Here is a 15,421-nt window from a genome sequence, read left to right as displayed (position 1 = left end):
AATTACTTTTTGTGAAGATTTCAACCACTGACCTTTATGTATCCCTGGACCAAGTTACTCAATGCAGGCCAAGCAAAATTTTATGATAGGAGTTTTTTTTTTAATTGATAACCGCGGAGAGAGCGCTAGATCCAGTTTCGCTTGTACAATAATGATGTAGCGCCGTTTGTCGTTAGGCAAATCTTCGAACACTACAACGGCTTCTTTGCGGGTACCAATTTCAAAAAAACTTCGATCAAAGATGGCTGATATAGCTTGGTCCAGGGATATATAAAGGTCAGTGATTTCAACAGAATTTTATAGAGCATTTTATTATTTCTTAACGTAGAGTTTAGTAATTATTTTTTTGTACAATTGTTATGAATACTGACACATTTATATGAATGGCAATTAAAAAGGTCATTTCGATATTGTCTTAGGACTTAAGACCGGTCTCCACTACCGCGGGAAATGAGGGAAAACTTTTTAACATTTTTGTAATGACATTGGTCTGTTGAAAATGAAGAAATCCATAGGGCAAATCTGACGTATCGGTTTAAAAAAGTTGAACTTCTTTCAATTTTTATTTTTTCGCTCGAAACTTTTTCAATGACGTAATCTTTTCTGCAGGCAAAAACGATTGACAAAAGGTTTTCGCTCATTTTCGCGCGAAAGTGGAGATCTGAAGGCCTTAAAAGGTGAGTACACGTTTTTGGACCTACCCCGGTGGGGTGAAGGTCCTATAAATTAACCCGTGTTCGTTAGTTCGTTCGTTAGTTACCAACTTTTCTCGAGATTGGCTCATTCAATTTTTCTGATTTTTTGCACAAAGGTGCATTACTATAAACCCTCGAATGTGACGGAGCCCGATTTTCGAAAAAAAATTTTTTCCGGCCGGTAGAACCGGAAATGTCCCGAAAAAAGCGGTTTTTGAGATTTTCTCGAGATTTTATCATTAGTTTTTTGCGATTTTTTGCACATAGATGCACATTAGTACTGCCGAAAAGGTGTCGAAAACCGTTTGCCGAAAAAAAATTTTTTCCGGTCTGTAGAACCGGAAATGTGCCGGAAATCGTCGTTTTTTCACATTTCCGTCACATTTTTTTCAACTTATTTAATTGTTTCTTTACAGAAAAATGTTTTTTATGATGATGCCCAAAACTTAGCATCGTTTGATTTCCAAAAAAATCATCCTTTGAATCCGGAACTCCTTAAAAATCGCCGGAACAGCCGAAAACCGGCGTAAAACGGTTTTCCTTCATTTTTTCAACTTATACTCGACAGATTTTCATGATTTTTTGCACAATGATGTAAAATGGCAATGCCCAAAATGTGACAGAGCCCAATTTTCGAAAAAGAAATTTTTCCGGCCGGTAGAACCGGAAATGTCCCGAAAAAAGTGGTTTTTTGAGATTTTCTCGAGATTTTATCATTAGTTTTTTGCGATTTTTTGCACATAGATGCACATTAGTACTGCCGAAAAGGTGTCGAAAACCGTTTGCAGAAAAAAAAAATTTTCCGGTCTGTAGAACCGGAAATGTGCCGGAAATCGTCGTTTTTTTCACATTTCCGTCACATTTTTTCAACTTATTTAATTGTTTCTTTACAGAAAAATGTTCTTTATGATGATGCCCAAAACTTAGCATCGTTTGATTTCCAAAAAAATCATCCTTTGAATCCGGAACTCCTTAAAAATCGCCGGAACAGCCGAAAACCGGCGTAAAACGGTTTTCCTTCATTTTTTCAACTTATACTCGACAGATTTTCATGATTTTTTGCACAATGATGTAAAATGGCAATGCTCAAAATGTGACAGAGCCCAATTTTCGAAAAAGAAATTTTTCCGGCCGCTAGAACCGGAAATGTCCCGAAAAAAGCGGTTTTTTGAGATTTTCTCGAGATTTTCTCATTAGTTTTTTGCGATTTTTTGCACATAGATGCACATTAGTACTGCCGAAAAGGTGTTTCTTAATTGCTTTCTCCGTTCCAATAGATATATAATTCGAAATTTAAAATTATACATTACTTCCATTAAATTCTAATTATTCGTTTTATAAATAGGTAGGTCCATTAAAGTATTGCTTGTTTTTTTTATAAGAACAAACTATATAAGAACATAAGGCTTCGAGGCCCAAAAATTTAAGAACATTCTAAGAACATTCTAAGGCTTTGGAGACTTAAAAACATGCAATTTCTTAAGAAAATGCTCAAAAAAGGCTGAAAATAAGAACATCTTAAGAACATTTTTAGGCTTCAAATCCAAAAAATTAAGAACATCCGAAGGCTTCGAAAATTTTTGATGTTCTTATAAAAAAAAAACGTGTATCATTTTTACCTTTTCCATCTGCAGCATTTTTTGAATTTGTGAAAATTCAGATTCTTCTATGATTGTTGTTCATCAGTATTGATGGTGTTGGACATTCTTTTATTTCAGTTCATATTTATGATCGAAATGATTCCTAAGCCAAGAAAATCACGAAATTTAATTTGATGATGATTTTCACTAGAAAAGTTATTACAATTTTAAAACATTCATACAAGTGTATGGGACCATATATATAGAGTTTTTCAAGAGGGGAGTTTTGGAAAGATTACGACAGTCCCGTGCAAAGTAAATTTCAGGTGACGAATTTACTTAAAGTGAATGAAACAAGCTATTCTAAAGGCCGTGATACACTGGTCAATATTAAATCAATATTCAAAAACTGTTACTATATATGGATCATAAATGTTATTGAGCTAATATTGCTGAATGTAAGGTAAAAAGTTGAATTTAAATTATGTTCAAATTTATGGAAGTGCTCTATTGTTCGATTATTGAGCGAGAGTTGATTTAAAATGAAATTTTTCAATTTAATTCCCCTTCCAGTCAATATTCAACAATAGAAAAAACGAAAAAACTATTGATTTCGCTTATGTAAACAAACACTTTCCATTCAATTTTTCTCCAAGAGAGAGAGAAAAAACTTCTCTTCTTGAACAAAGGGCAAGTGTTCCTATTGTTTGCAATATTACCTATAATTTTGAGCAAGTGTAATGGCCCAAATTATAATAGATCAATATTCTATGATTGAATATAATTTAGACTATTGATAAGTGTAAGGAAGCGATCAATTTTAGATTTATATCCATATATAGTAACAGTTTTTGAATATTGATTTAATATTGACCAGTGTATCACGGCCTTAAGAAAAAATAACGAAATGGCTTTTTATTTGACTTTAGTTACCTTTTCAACTCTCATCACAGAAACTGAAGTTATATATTATTGTCAAATAATTGACAAATAAGAGTAAACCTGATCTTTGATAGTGTTTTCATTTTATTTCTTTAGAAATAATCTACAACAACTAATAAAACCAGAAATAAAAATTGCAAAAACTGATTATAAAAGAGGAAAACTATATACAACAAGAAATTACCAAATAGGTAGACCATCAAAGATTTGGCTATTTACAATTGATTCAACGATGCTTAAACCACCGACGTAGCAGTCCCAGTAAGTCTTTTTGTATTTTTAACTAACAATAAGTCTCAAAATGTCATGTCAAAGACACTAAACTCACTTTGACACGCTCTATTGACATTGCTAAATGAAGAAATCTCCGGGCTTCTGATCCTTTATCAGGGATAAACCACTGCGTTAACATGACTTGGTTCAAAAAATCTCTTTTTGTGTTTCATTGTTCTTTCTATTGTTTTCGTTTTTCATTTATTCAACGTTTTTCCACCTCTTTATGAGAGTGGGAATGATCTTATCTTTTTGGGTTCGACCCATTCATAGGGCTTTTTCACGGAGCTGGTTGTTATTTTATTGACTTCATGAACTTTAGCTCGTTTCATTGATTTCCCTCCCAAGATTGATTTAACTCTCGCTTTGGCTGCTATGGTCCTTCCAATACTACGGCGCCGAAGATTCCAAGCCAACACTTCACCGTGTTCTTCTAATTCTTCGTGTGCCGGTTCTTCTTTCACTTCATCATCATTGAAATCCCAAGCTGCTGTTTTACTTGCTCCAGGTTTGAAAGGCGTTCGAGATACGAAATGCATCCAGGTCGAGATACGGTGAATGACCAGTGTATAAAACTGTATAACAAACATCAAAACATAAATCACTAAAAAAGTGACACTTAAAAAGTTCGAATTATACAATTTCAGTTTCTCGCCTTGATTCAAGATCCCCATCATTACCACCAACCATAAGACATTGAAAACAGCAAAAACAACCAAAACAGAATTCCTTAATTCCATCAACTTTGATTTCAACTCATCGCTTTGTGAGAAAGCATCCTCTTCGTTGTGCAAACAAACTTTACGTAACTGTTCCCAGAAAATATGCTCGTTGATGTTGTCTTCAGCTAGATTGTACGTTTGAACTTTGTCCAGTGCTCGCTTTGCATCGCGTATCTTTCGTTGTGCTGTTTAGAGAAAAGTATATAACTGTTTATTTTGTGCGAAACTATTGTCTATGATATACCTTTAGACGGTTCCCGTCGCTGTGAACACCGTATCAACATTTGCTTCCGCTTTAGAAATTCCTTGAGAAGAGAAGTTGAGTTTATATATGATGAGTTGTTGGATTGTCTAGGTTGTTTTATACCGTTTCGGTTTTTATGAAGAAAAAAAAACCTTAATGGATATGGTGAAGTTTTGAGGTTTTCTCGTGTGCTTTATCAGATCATTTTTCTTGCCAATACTCAATACATAATTACACTCATAGCTATTTTGTTACTTTTTATTCCCAAACGCAAGTCCAAGTAAGTTAACTTTTCAACGTACTTCGTCCGAGAAAATTCTGTTGATGGAATGTAACCCTATCTGTTAACTTAAAACCCGCACACTTCTACTTACCAGAGGTTGGGTATTTCAACTTCTTGATAGCTTTCACCAATTTCTTCAAATGCCCTGGTTTATTGATACCAAAGGTCTTGGATAACATCGGTTTATCCATTAATTTCAAATCAGCCAAGAAGTTCGGTTCGTCATAAGAATTCTCCTGGAATTTCATCCAGTATTGTCCTAAACCAAGGAGCACTAGCCACTGGTAAACATCTTCCTACGAATTTAATAGAAAAGAATATTATCAGATTTTTCAGAAATACTTTTCTAACAAGAATCATACCACGAATTGTCCATATCTTTTTCCAAAGAGGATCGTAAAAAATTCCCGTTTAAAATGAATATGTCAATTTGATAAAAAAAGTGAAAACTAAAAATTTAATTTTATTCATTATTTGACGTTTCGGTGTCTTCTTTGCACCATGATCACAAGTATAGTAAAAAAAAATTCAAAACGAATTTCAATTTACAACATTCAAAAAATCACAAAATTAAAAATTACTACCAGGTAATTAGAAGTTGTTAAATTTCACAAAGGGACGCATACATCTTAAAAGAGCTCAAGGGGGGGGGTGAAGAGACATGCTCATTCAAGTCATTCAAGAATATGTCAAGTAAGTTTGAAGGTTTGAAGGATCGATGGCTGGATGGACAAGGCCTAAAACCATGGGTTTGCGGTTCGAATTCCCGCTCTTTCCAATGTTCCGTTCAGCTCTTAGATAGCCAAGCCGGCTGGTCGTGGACTCCATGGAAGTAAGACTGTCTAAAAGTCCTGAATTACTGGGCTATCTACGTAAAGAAATATCGACTCTAAACATTCGCCCAAAAACCGTTAGTCTAGAAATATATGGAGTTAAATTAAAGAGCGATAGAAACAAAAAAAAACTTACGGGTACATTCTGATCCATATCCTCCGGAGGTAAACGATGAATTTCACTCAAGATCTTCTTACGATGACCACGATTTTCGATTCCAATTTCAATCAAATCTGGTTCTTTCATTCCCATCAAGAATGTGGTATCATCGTAACCAGCATCTTTGAACAAGGAAATGTAAACAGAATATGTCCCATACAACCAATCCTCAATGAGAACTGTACAAAAGCATTCATCATCATCGTTGGAAAGATATTGTTGGTATCCACCGGTGTATGTGCCATATTGATCGTAACCTGAAAGATTCCATAATAAAAAATCTCCATTTTTTGGCACATGCTTTGTTATTGGAACCAGTAAAGTTTTTCCCTGTTCTGAATTTCTGGAATTGTTTTTAAATCGTTCTTAATACCACGACTTTCTTTTTTCAAAGGCTTTATATAGGCTTTACCAGCAAAGTCTATTCATTTTAAGTGTGTGCTAAATCCTTTAACATTATTATGTATTGTTAAAATGATAATTTAGAGCACTGTATGTAATTTCTGGGAAAAATAACCCAAAAAGAAAATGAAGAAGAAAAAATGAACTTTTAATTTAGGTTCCCCTTACCACTTGTATAAGCTTGCTCAAAATCGTATTGGTTCGCCTCTTCAAGCATATTCCATTCGAAATCTTTCCTACGCTGACTGGTGTATCGACCAATCACATTCCTCGCTTTCGCCCAAACACTTTTGGTTGAATTTTCTTTCTCATCTTCAGCATTTTTACCGAAACCAATTGAATCAACCTCCTTATCATTATCTACAAATGAAATGTCAGAGTATAAAATTATCGCGAAAATTTATCCAATTCTTTAACCCACTATCCCGCCTGTTTTGGATCTTGCTGGTTTTATAGCTATCCCGTAGTTCCCTAACAATCTGGATTTTAAATATCATCATTGTCTTATAAAAAAATGACCCCGAATTATTGCTCGATGAAAACATTCACCTTTACTGACCCGTTATCCCGAGAAAAAAATTCATCCCCTAGCTTTTTTCACCTCCTTTGGTCTCATAAAAATAGAGACTAAATCAAGGAATATTTTAAATCAGCAAAAATTCAGATGAAGGGCCTTCCAAAAATTATCTCCTTGAACGTTTTCTACAAAGAATTGCGTCATACCTGATTCTTCAGTTTCTCCATCAGAGAAACCTTCTTTGAAAATCATCGGTTCTTCATCTGAAAGTTCTTCGTCACTTTCGTTGAATTGAATGAATCTTTTTTGTTCGATCGTCGGCTGGTTTTTATGTGCTAACCACCAAGCTTTCTAAAAGTAACATAAATTTCATTTAACTTTTTTTAATCGATGGCATAAATAAATCCCTTTTGAGCTATTCCAAGACATTATTAACTACGATTGGAGATGAACGTGACGCAGTGTACCCCTTCATCAAGATAATGTTAGGAGCAAAGTTAACAAGAAATGATAGAAAGAGTTATTCCTCTCAACATGGGGTGGTGTCACAAATAGTAGATAGAAAGAGCTGCTCTATCTTTTCCAAGCTACTGCAGGTGAAGAAAATTCGCTATCTTGGCTAAAAGTAGACCACAGACAATGCGAAAAGGCCGACGTCACGATGGGACATAATTTTGATTCAGCAAAGGAGCAAGAAGCTTAACATTTAGTGTTTCAGTTTACGTTACGGTTCCGTTCCGAAACGAAACGAAACGGTTTCAAAACAAGTGTGAACGTCAACGAAAACTCAAAAAAGAAGACGCTACAAAGCAAAACAGATCGAAACGCTTTATTGCTCCACTTTTTTCATCGGAATGCAACTGCTCCGTTTTCATGCTCCGAAACCAATATGAACACACTCGATCCGTTACGAAAATCATACCGGAGCGAAACGGAACAATAACGTGTGAACATGGTCTTATTCATGAAATATCTGGTGTCAGTATACCTGATTGGTTTCTTCCAGTCTCTTCTGTTTTTCTCGTTCCTCCTTGTTCACGTTTTCTTCCATTTCTCTCTTCATATTCAACAGTTTTTCAGTTTCTTCTTTGAAACAACAGAAAAAAACTTGGCGTAACTTTATCCATAATATTTTTGGTATACTTATATCTTCGACGACGGGTTTATGAAGCTGTGGGCGCTCTTCTCTGGTGCCCCATGATCTAGTAGTGCAAAAAAGATAGTCGAATATCTGACGCATTTTTTTAATCACGTAGAAACTTAACAAAACTCCACAGAGATGGTAAATTTTCGGGTTGGACTGGAAGTCTGAGTTCAGTTTTCATTATGTGAAGTACGTGTACGTGAGTTCAATTCTGATTTGATTGAGAAATGGATTTCATAGCTATCAAATGCCATAGTCATACTAAAGTTCCACCCGTGGTAATGATTGCAAAATTAAAGGGAAGTTCATATGATAATTACCTATCAGCGATATTTGCGATGGAGAATATCATCAGGAAAATATAACTGGATGGAAGACACAACAAATACCATAATCCGTGAACAAGTTGTAAACATTCACCACCGTGTAAGAGAGCTGTCGTCAAAAACATTCCTGCCAGGAAGAAGAGAAACAATGTTGGTGGTGTGAATTGTAATTGGAAAGTGTTGATGACAGTGTAATTCAACGAGTTGATGGTGACAATGTTATCTGATGGTATCTTTGAAATATCATAGTCAGCTGGTAACGGGTATATATCTGTTACGTTCTGAATGTAGTAACTGTCCCCTTCCATTCGTTGTTTGTACAAATCGTCTGCAATCTAGAGAAAGAAACAAAGTTCAATTTAATTATGTCATTTGTTACTTACGATAGAAAACAAGAACAATGGAGCTTTAGTTGAGACATTGTCTGTTAAGAAATACGGTACTACCTGATGGTTGTAAGATGTTGGGACCCCAGAGAAAATTCTTAGTAGCTTTTATTGATGATGAAAGGAACGATACGATCTTTGAGTTCTCAAAGCATCAAAGTCCTCCTGTACCGAGCCTAGCCTGTACCGAACTCTTCTTCGTTTGCTGAAAAGATAACACGGAGTTGGAAAAATACAATAAATCGCGTCGTGCAGGCTAACTGTAAAACCTACCGTCACCATAAATCCAACTATAGTCACAGTCATAAGCATGGCATAAACGAAAGTCAGAAATTGTGCCACTCTCAGTTGTTTTTCTTGTTTCTTATACAAACAGACCCATACAAAGTATACAACGATGGCAACGTTGATACAGAAAGATTCAATCAGAGTGATGGTCGATGGAAACGCGGCGTGGAGACCAGATGAGACAATAAGGATCGCTGTACCAGGTCTGTAAGAAAATTTATGGATTTTTAGTTGGCATAATTTTTGGATTTGGAATAAAGATAGTAATCAGGGCCGTCAAATAGAAAGCCGTCATGACGGTGCTAGAGATTCGTGATTGATTGAGAAAGATTCTTACCCAATGATAATGGAGACCAACATGATGACTTGATAAACAATGAATACTATATTAACATCATCGTTACTCATTCGTATTTCTTTTTGACGTTGAATCAATAACGCTTGATTGGCCATTCTAGATGGACCCCAACGTTTACGTTGTTTAAAGAACTCGTTAAATTCTTCTGGACAATACGTAGTGACGGTGGCTGACGCGCAGTAATCCAAACGCCAACCACGCTCCATCATAAGTGTACATAACCAACGATCTTCACCTGGGTATAGGAATCAAAAAGCGTTTTTATTAGATGCCATGCGAAGCAGCACCGTCATACTGATTGTATAACGGCTCTGTTGCGCAAGGCAACGCGAATTTTGCCATGATATATGTTCATAGATGCTTGTGATTAGAACAGTTTTAGACTTATCTTTAGGAGGAGTAACAAAGTTTTTTTAGGTGGTGACCTTGAAAGATAGACTTGTAGTTTAGTAAATTTCGTGCTATTCAAAAACCGTTAGACTCTTCAAATTAATCAATTGTTGCTTGAAACTAAATCCTTATTAGTATTTAGACTGTCTCAAATTAATGTACAATACCACAAAAAAGGCTTTTGATGAATTCGAACATACTAATACATAGTATACTTGAAATGGAATAATATCAAGTAGAGAAAAAAATTAAAACTTACCCGGCTGGCACACAACGTTGTTTCAACGTTTTTCTAACATTCACAACGTCCATATAACGTTAGATAAACGTTGAAACAACGTTGTGGGCCAGCTGGGTAAGATCGTGATATTCATGAAGTAAATGTTTCATACAGAAACATCCAAAATAGTCTGGGCGTTTGTCACTATTTTTTAAATTCAAAATTAGTGCTTCCATAAAAAACATTACGTCATGAATAACACGAATCTTAGCGAGAAGAAGGTTCGTTACCCATGTCTTTTCTCAAGAATTCGATCGCTGAACCAACAGATGAAGCATATTCCGGTAGCACGTCCTCAATCGCACGACATCTATATATTGAAAAACAACCGGGTGAACAGAGCACAGATCCCATCACATGTTCAGCAACCTTCAATAACCAACTATCTATCGCATAATCAAACATCTGGTACCAAGCGATTGGTCCTGTTCCTTTCGGCTTGGTACGGCCACATACAGCGCCAACTGAAGGATCACGAGACATGAAATCCATAAGGGCGGATACATCTTCGGGATGGAATTGGACGTCAGCATCAGTTGTGAGGATGTAACTGTAGTCTTGATTTTCTGAAAAAAGGAGATAAATTTTCCATGCTTTTCTCAGTGTTTCATATATCAGATCCGATTCTGTAACCATAACTTATGAAATCATATGATCTCCTAAATTCGATTGACAGAAAAATATTATCAAACCTGCACTTGAAAGACATGTGTCACTTATGTTCGCCAAGGGATATATGTCAAAGGTATGAAAAAGTGAACTTGGTAATGACGACCCTACCTCTTTCTCTGAAATCCAGAATATATGACATGTACATAACTTGACTCCATCGTTTTTTATTCCTTACTTTGAAAGTATCTTTCAAATGTAAGTGAAACGGTAACCCTCCTGGTAAAGTCCATCTTAACTCCATGCCATAAGGTGTCTGAAATTTCTTAGCTGAAGCTAATTCAACTTGGATAGTACGTGGCAGCAATGAGATTAATTGTAACGCGAACGTCTTCAAAGTCGTGTCACGGACACCGTCATCAAACCAGATATGACATTCAAACATCCGTCCCTCAGATTTCCGTGCCCGGTCAATGTCTGCAATGGAGAACAGGAACTGCTCCATCTCGTAGTCAGCTTCGTGATACATTGTTGTGCAAATATAAACGTGACTTTTCTTGACTAATGATTTGTAGTTGATGAAATATTCGTTGGTGGCTTCATTCTTCCGGTTTAGCAACATGTTTTGCTCCAGGAAACTTCCTGAGAGTAGATAATTTAATGAGTAATATTTAAACCTTATTCCCTGTGAAAACCCGCTCGCCAATCAGGTTCGAGTGAGAAGAATGGAAGTATGATGAAATGTTAATTTATCACTCACTTTAAACAACTATAAACACCGTATATTTAATTATAGTACCATTGGGTCATCTTTTTAGTCTAAAGATATTGAAATACGAGTTCAGTTCATATTGTTTAAAATGGGATTTAATAGTGATCTTACCATCCCAAGTGGGTACCCAGAACAATGTTGCTTCTTCAGCCATAACGAAATCTTGACTTTTCCATGCGTAATAAGTAGTAGCAAAGAATTGACCAAGCCAAAGAGCTATGCTTGCCAGCGCTACAATCAAACCTCGTTCACTATACAAATGAGCTGAACATTCTGATAACCCAACATAACCACAGCTACCAGTTAAAACCAGGATAATGCAAACCGGAGTTGCAAGAGTTAAGGGTATAGCGAAACACAGTCGCTGTAGATTGATTGAACAGCTCATCCAAGAAAGATGGTAGCCAAAGATGCTGGTCAAAAGATGTAATACGAACATTACAAAAAGTGTTGTATCAGAAGTCAAGTAGAAGAAACCATGGTGGACATGTGTTAAATCAGCTGTTTGGAACACGTATGTGAAAATGCACATGAAAATTGGGATGGCGATCAACTTCGTGATGCAGTTGATCAACGTGGCTTTACCACGAGACGTATTGGTTTGGACAACGACTTTCCGAGCGTCATCCTGGATATTCGATTTACGTCGCTGGAATTTATCTAACATAGAAATGTTTGATTTTCGTCGTTTGTCTTTATCGTAGCTCGAAACGGTTGAAGCTACGGTAGAGTCGGTGTCCGTCGTATCGGCTATGCTATCGCTACGGAAATACCGTACACGGTGCGCGACCGGTAGGTTTTGTTCAGCAAGTGCTTCTTCCGATATGTCGGACCAAACATAAGCAAGATCATGATCGATTTGTAGTTTTCTGATCTCGGGACTCCATCCGATACCGATTAAAATGATAGCGCATGGGATGATGACTATCTCCTTGTAATCTTTTCGCTGGTCATATAGCTAGAAAAATACGATAACTTTATTTTAACTATCTTATCTTTAGTTTTTGGTAAATAAAATCAGGATATCAAGGATACATTGATCTGGCTTACAGTATCAAACAGATAAAGTTATCGGTGAAGAATTCTTCTGCAAAGTTGTCCTCCTATCTAATTTCTCACCATATATCTACCATGGTTATCGATGTAATTGATGCGAATTAAAGTGAAATGTCACTAATTCGAACTTCTATCATTCGAAAATTTTACTATACCCGGTATAGTAGGGGGGAATTTGTAAAATCGCTCGATTTTTTTTAGTCAAAGCACTTGTTATACATTTTTGGAAAGCTAAGGGGTAGGGGAATCAAAATAACTTGGGTGCCAATTTTTTTTCGGACACTTTGGTGTGATTTTCGGACAAATACGACCGTCTCAGGCAAAAATTATAGGGTGAAAAATTAATGAAAATTTTAGCTTGAGAAAACGGAGACCTGTTGTATATTTTTAGAAAGCTCTCAAAAAATTAAGATTAGTGATATATTGCGAGTATAGGTGATTTCAGTACCTAACTCGAGATATTTGCCATGGTGGGCGACATATTTTTTGGCCCCCTCAATTCGATTAGCACGCCAAGGGCCATGATGTTCCATAAGTTCGAGAAAATTGTATTCCCTGTTCCAGTTATATTTGAGAGTAGTGCTAATATTAGGGTGCCACTTTCTAAAAAACTCCGAACAAAGATGGCAGATATAACTTGTTCCAAGGTATGCAAAGGTCAGTTGAGTCACTTGTACTTACCAGATAGAGTATACCGATGATTCCAATGATTTGAAAAATGAAAGCAATAAAGCTTAGTATAACATTCTGAATATGGATTTTCCTTCTCTTTTGATACAATCTCTGTGACAGCTCCATTTCTTCCTCGTCACTCAATGAATTGATTTCCCTGGTGAATTGTGAAATGACAGGGATGATGAATAAAGCATTCATTAGAATCAAAACAATATCAGTATCCATAACATGCATTACCAAACCGACAAAGAATAATGATAAACCAGCAGATTCCATAAGTGTACCGATAGCACCCTGAAAGTTGAAAAGTAAAGAAGCTTGAAGATAAAGTTGTTGCTTGATATCAACCCATCAATACACATGTGTCTTCTGGTTAGAAGTTTGGAGCGACTGAAATCGAGTTAGCCGGGGAGAAACGGCGTCGATATGACTGATTTGATGTATGGCATTCTCATAGACAAATAATTTAGACCTCATTTCGTTACCATTCTCTCTCAAAACCCGACAATGCAGCTAAGGGTTGACTATACACTTACGTTTCGAGATTAGCTCTTCTGTTCTTGGGGAGGGTTACTTTTACAAAATATTGGTGACTGAAAAAGTGGTAACTACCAAATATCTCCATGCAAAAAAATACTTGGAATGTCAATGTAATCTTCACTAATAGACCAGCTTCCGAGATTCAGAAAAGACCTTAAAAATGGTTTTCGTAGGGCACCCCTTAGATCAGGGCAAATTTTTGATATTATGCTCCTACTAGGGTGTAGAATTGACAAAAAAATTGCCCTTCGAAGTGACACAAACCACTACCTCGGCCGCTCGACCGCTGGTCTATAAAGCGTTTAAACTTACCCAGATAACAGCTGGTTTAGTTGGCCAGGGATGTGTAATCTTTCCGCACGTTTTCAACAATAATTTCATTAACGTGAAAGCCGATGGGAACATTAAGATGATACACAACATAAGAAAAACAACTTCACGCATGCAGACGTCAGCACTTTCGTATACAGCGTAATGCGTTGAGTTAGTGATGGTCTTTCCACAAATGAATTTGTGTGTCGTGTTGAAAGGGTCCTTTAAATCTAAAGAAAGATTTTGTATTTTTAGATCAGTATAACGTGTTGGCTGGACCGAAATCGTGGCAAACTTTAAATAATTAACCGAGCGAAGCAAGCTCAAAATCTTCGGATATTTTCTCTCTTTATGGCCGAAAAATTTTAGGTTGTAAAAATCAAAGGGGCGTAGAAATTAGCAAGATATACATAATCCAATTTCGAGTATGGGATAGCAAATAGGGAGCTGTCGCTAGAATTCTCAAATGGACCCTTTCAGATGTAAATTTTCTGCAAAAAATGGACGGAATATAACTTTGCTTTTAAATGTAAACAGGGGGAGGGGTTTGCAAGTGATCAGATATTTGAAAAGTTCTTCGATACCTTCTTCATTCGGTTTTAGATTATGAAATCCTTGAGCGATAGAGATGACAGTCAATTTGCTGGTCACTACACAAAACAAAGTCATCAAAGACATGAAAATGGTGAAAAGGATCTTAACCAGAGATGCAAATCTAGATTGTTTGTGATGCCAACGTTCCATATGTGAGTCGCCATCTTTCCGCTCGACTGTGAAACGAGGTAATTGTTCATCTAATCCACCATCTGTAGACATTGTTGCTGATTGGTTAAGACAAATAGGTATTCCTTGATTTATTTTTTCTTCTCGTTGGTATTGAAGTTATCTAAGGTAAATAATGTACAATGAACTCTCTCTAATTCGAACTTCTATTTCTGGAATCGTTCTATAATTCGATCAAATAAGACTTCCCTTTTGAGCTCGAATCAGCGAGATTCAACTGTATTTAAACTTTTTTGATGTGTTCACCTTCCATCTCTTGAACAAAAACTGCTTGAATGGGGCTTGGATTCAAATTCACCAGGACACAAGCAAGGAAGGGATAATTTTATTTAATCGATACTTTTCAAGTTTAAAAACATGAAAATGAAAAATTAGAAAACTGACCTTTTATGTCGAATTGTTTTCTTCCATTTGATGTGATTAAATTCCAGTCCCAAAAAAGTCCGATGTTCTACATCAGTGTAAAATCGCATCAAAACTTTTTCATTAATACCACATTCCAGTGTAAATTTCATCAAAATTTGACAGGTTGTTTCCACCTTCATGAGCAATTTACAATGATCATTCTTCCTCCAGATTCTCCAAACAAACTATCATCAACGATATTGCCTTATATAACTCAAAAGACCCCAAAAAAAGGACCAGAATATCTTCGTCACCATAACATATCTCTTCCATTACCAAAACCATAGTCTTACATAAGCTACAACAAAACAAAGAAATATAGAGCCAAGAATAAGAATATCATTAATTACTGGCTACTATCCATCAAATTTCTTCATATTTTTGTGACTCGAACATCTACATTTGATATTTGAGGTCAACCTTAGAAATTAGTCAATCATTAATAT

The 15,421-nt window shown here is 36.0% G+C and overlaps 1 protein-coding gene across 1 annotated transcript; it reads right to left on the bottom strand.

Moving 5' to 3' along the window:
• Positions 1-3,470: 3,470 nt before the first annotated feature.
• On the bottom strand, positions 3,471-15,129 carry LOC136800977 (uncharacterized). Its single transcript, XM_067057585.1, has 16 exons — positions 14,955-15,129; positions 14,372-14,673; positions 13,788-14,017; positions 12,942-13,229; positions 11,316-12,162; positions 10,604-11,074; positions 10,054-10,389; positions 9,133-9,388; positions 8,781-9,000; positions 8,116-8,456; positions 7,640-7,853; positions 6,858-7,002; positions 6,303-6,494; positions 5,709-5,989; positions 4,831-5,035; positions 3,471-4,397 (listed from the first exon to the last, which is right to left on the bottom strand). The coding sequence occupies exons 2-16, from the start codon at positions 14,601-14,603 to the stop codon at positions 3,715-3,717; spliced, it is 4,941 nt and encodes a 1,646-aa protein (XP_066913686.1). The 5' UTR covers positions 14,604-14,673; positions 14,955-15,129; the 3' UTR covers positions 3,471-3,714.
• Between the last annotated feature and the right edge of the window lie 292 nt (positions 15,130-15,421).

The sequence above is a fragment of the Clytia hemisphaerica genome, unplaced genomic scaffold (assembly GCF_902728285.1).
Source record: "Clytia hemisphaerica strain Z4C2 unplaced genomic scaffold, Clytia hemisphaerica genome assembly, whole genome shotgun sequence".
NCBI classification, from domain to species: Eukaryota; Metazoa; Cnidaria; class Hydrozoa; order Leptothecata; family Clytiidae; genus Clytia; species Clytia hemisphaerica.
Note: the sequence above shows the minus strand (reverse complement) of the source record. Positions and strands in the feature narration are given on the sequence as shown.

Excerpts from the sequence above, each read along its gene's own strand:
- LOC136800977 (XM_067057585.1), bottom strand. The coding sequence starts at position 14,603 with ATGTCTACAGATGGTGGATTAGATGAACAATTACCTCGTTTCACAGTC. Across the intron at positions 13,230-13,787 it reads CTAAACCAGCTGTTATCTGG|GGTGCTATCGGTACACTTAT; the intron begins GTAAGTTTAAAC and ends TTCAACTTTCAG. Across the intron at positions 9,001-9,132 it reads TTGGTCTCCATTATCATTGG|ACCTGGTACAGCGATCCTTA; the intron begins GTAAGAATCTTT and ends ATTTTCTTACAG.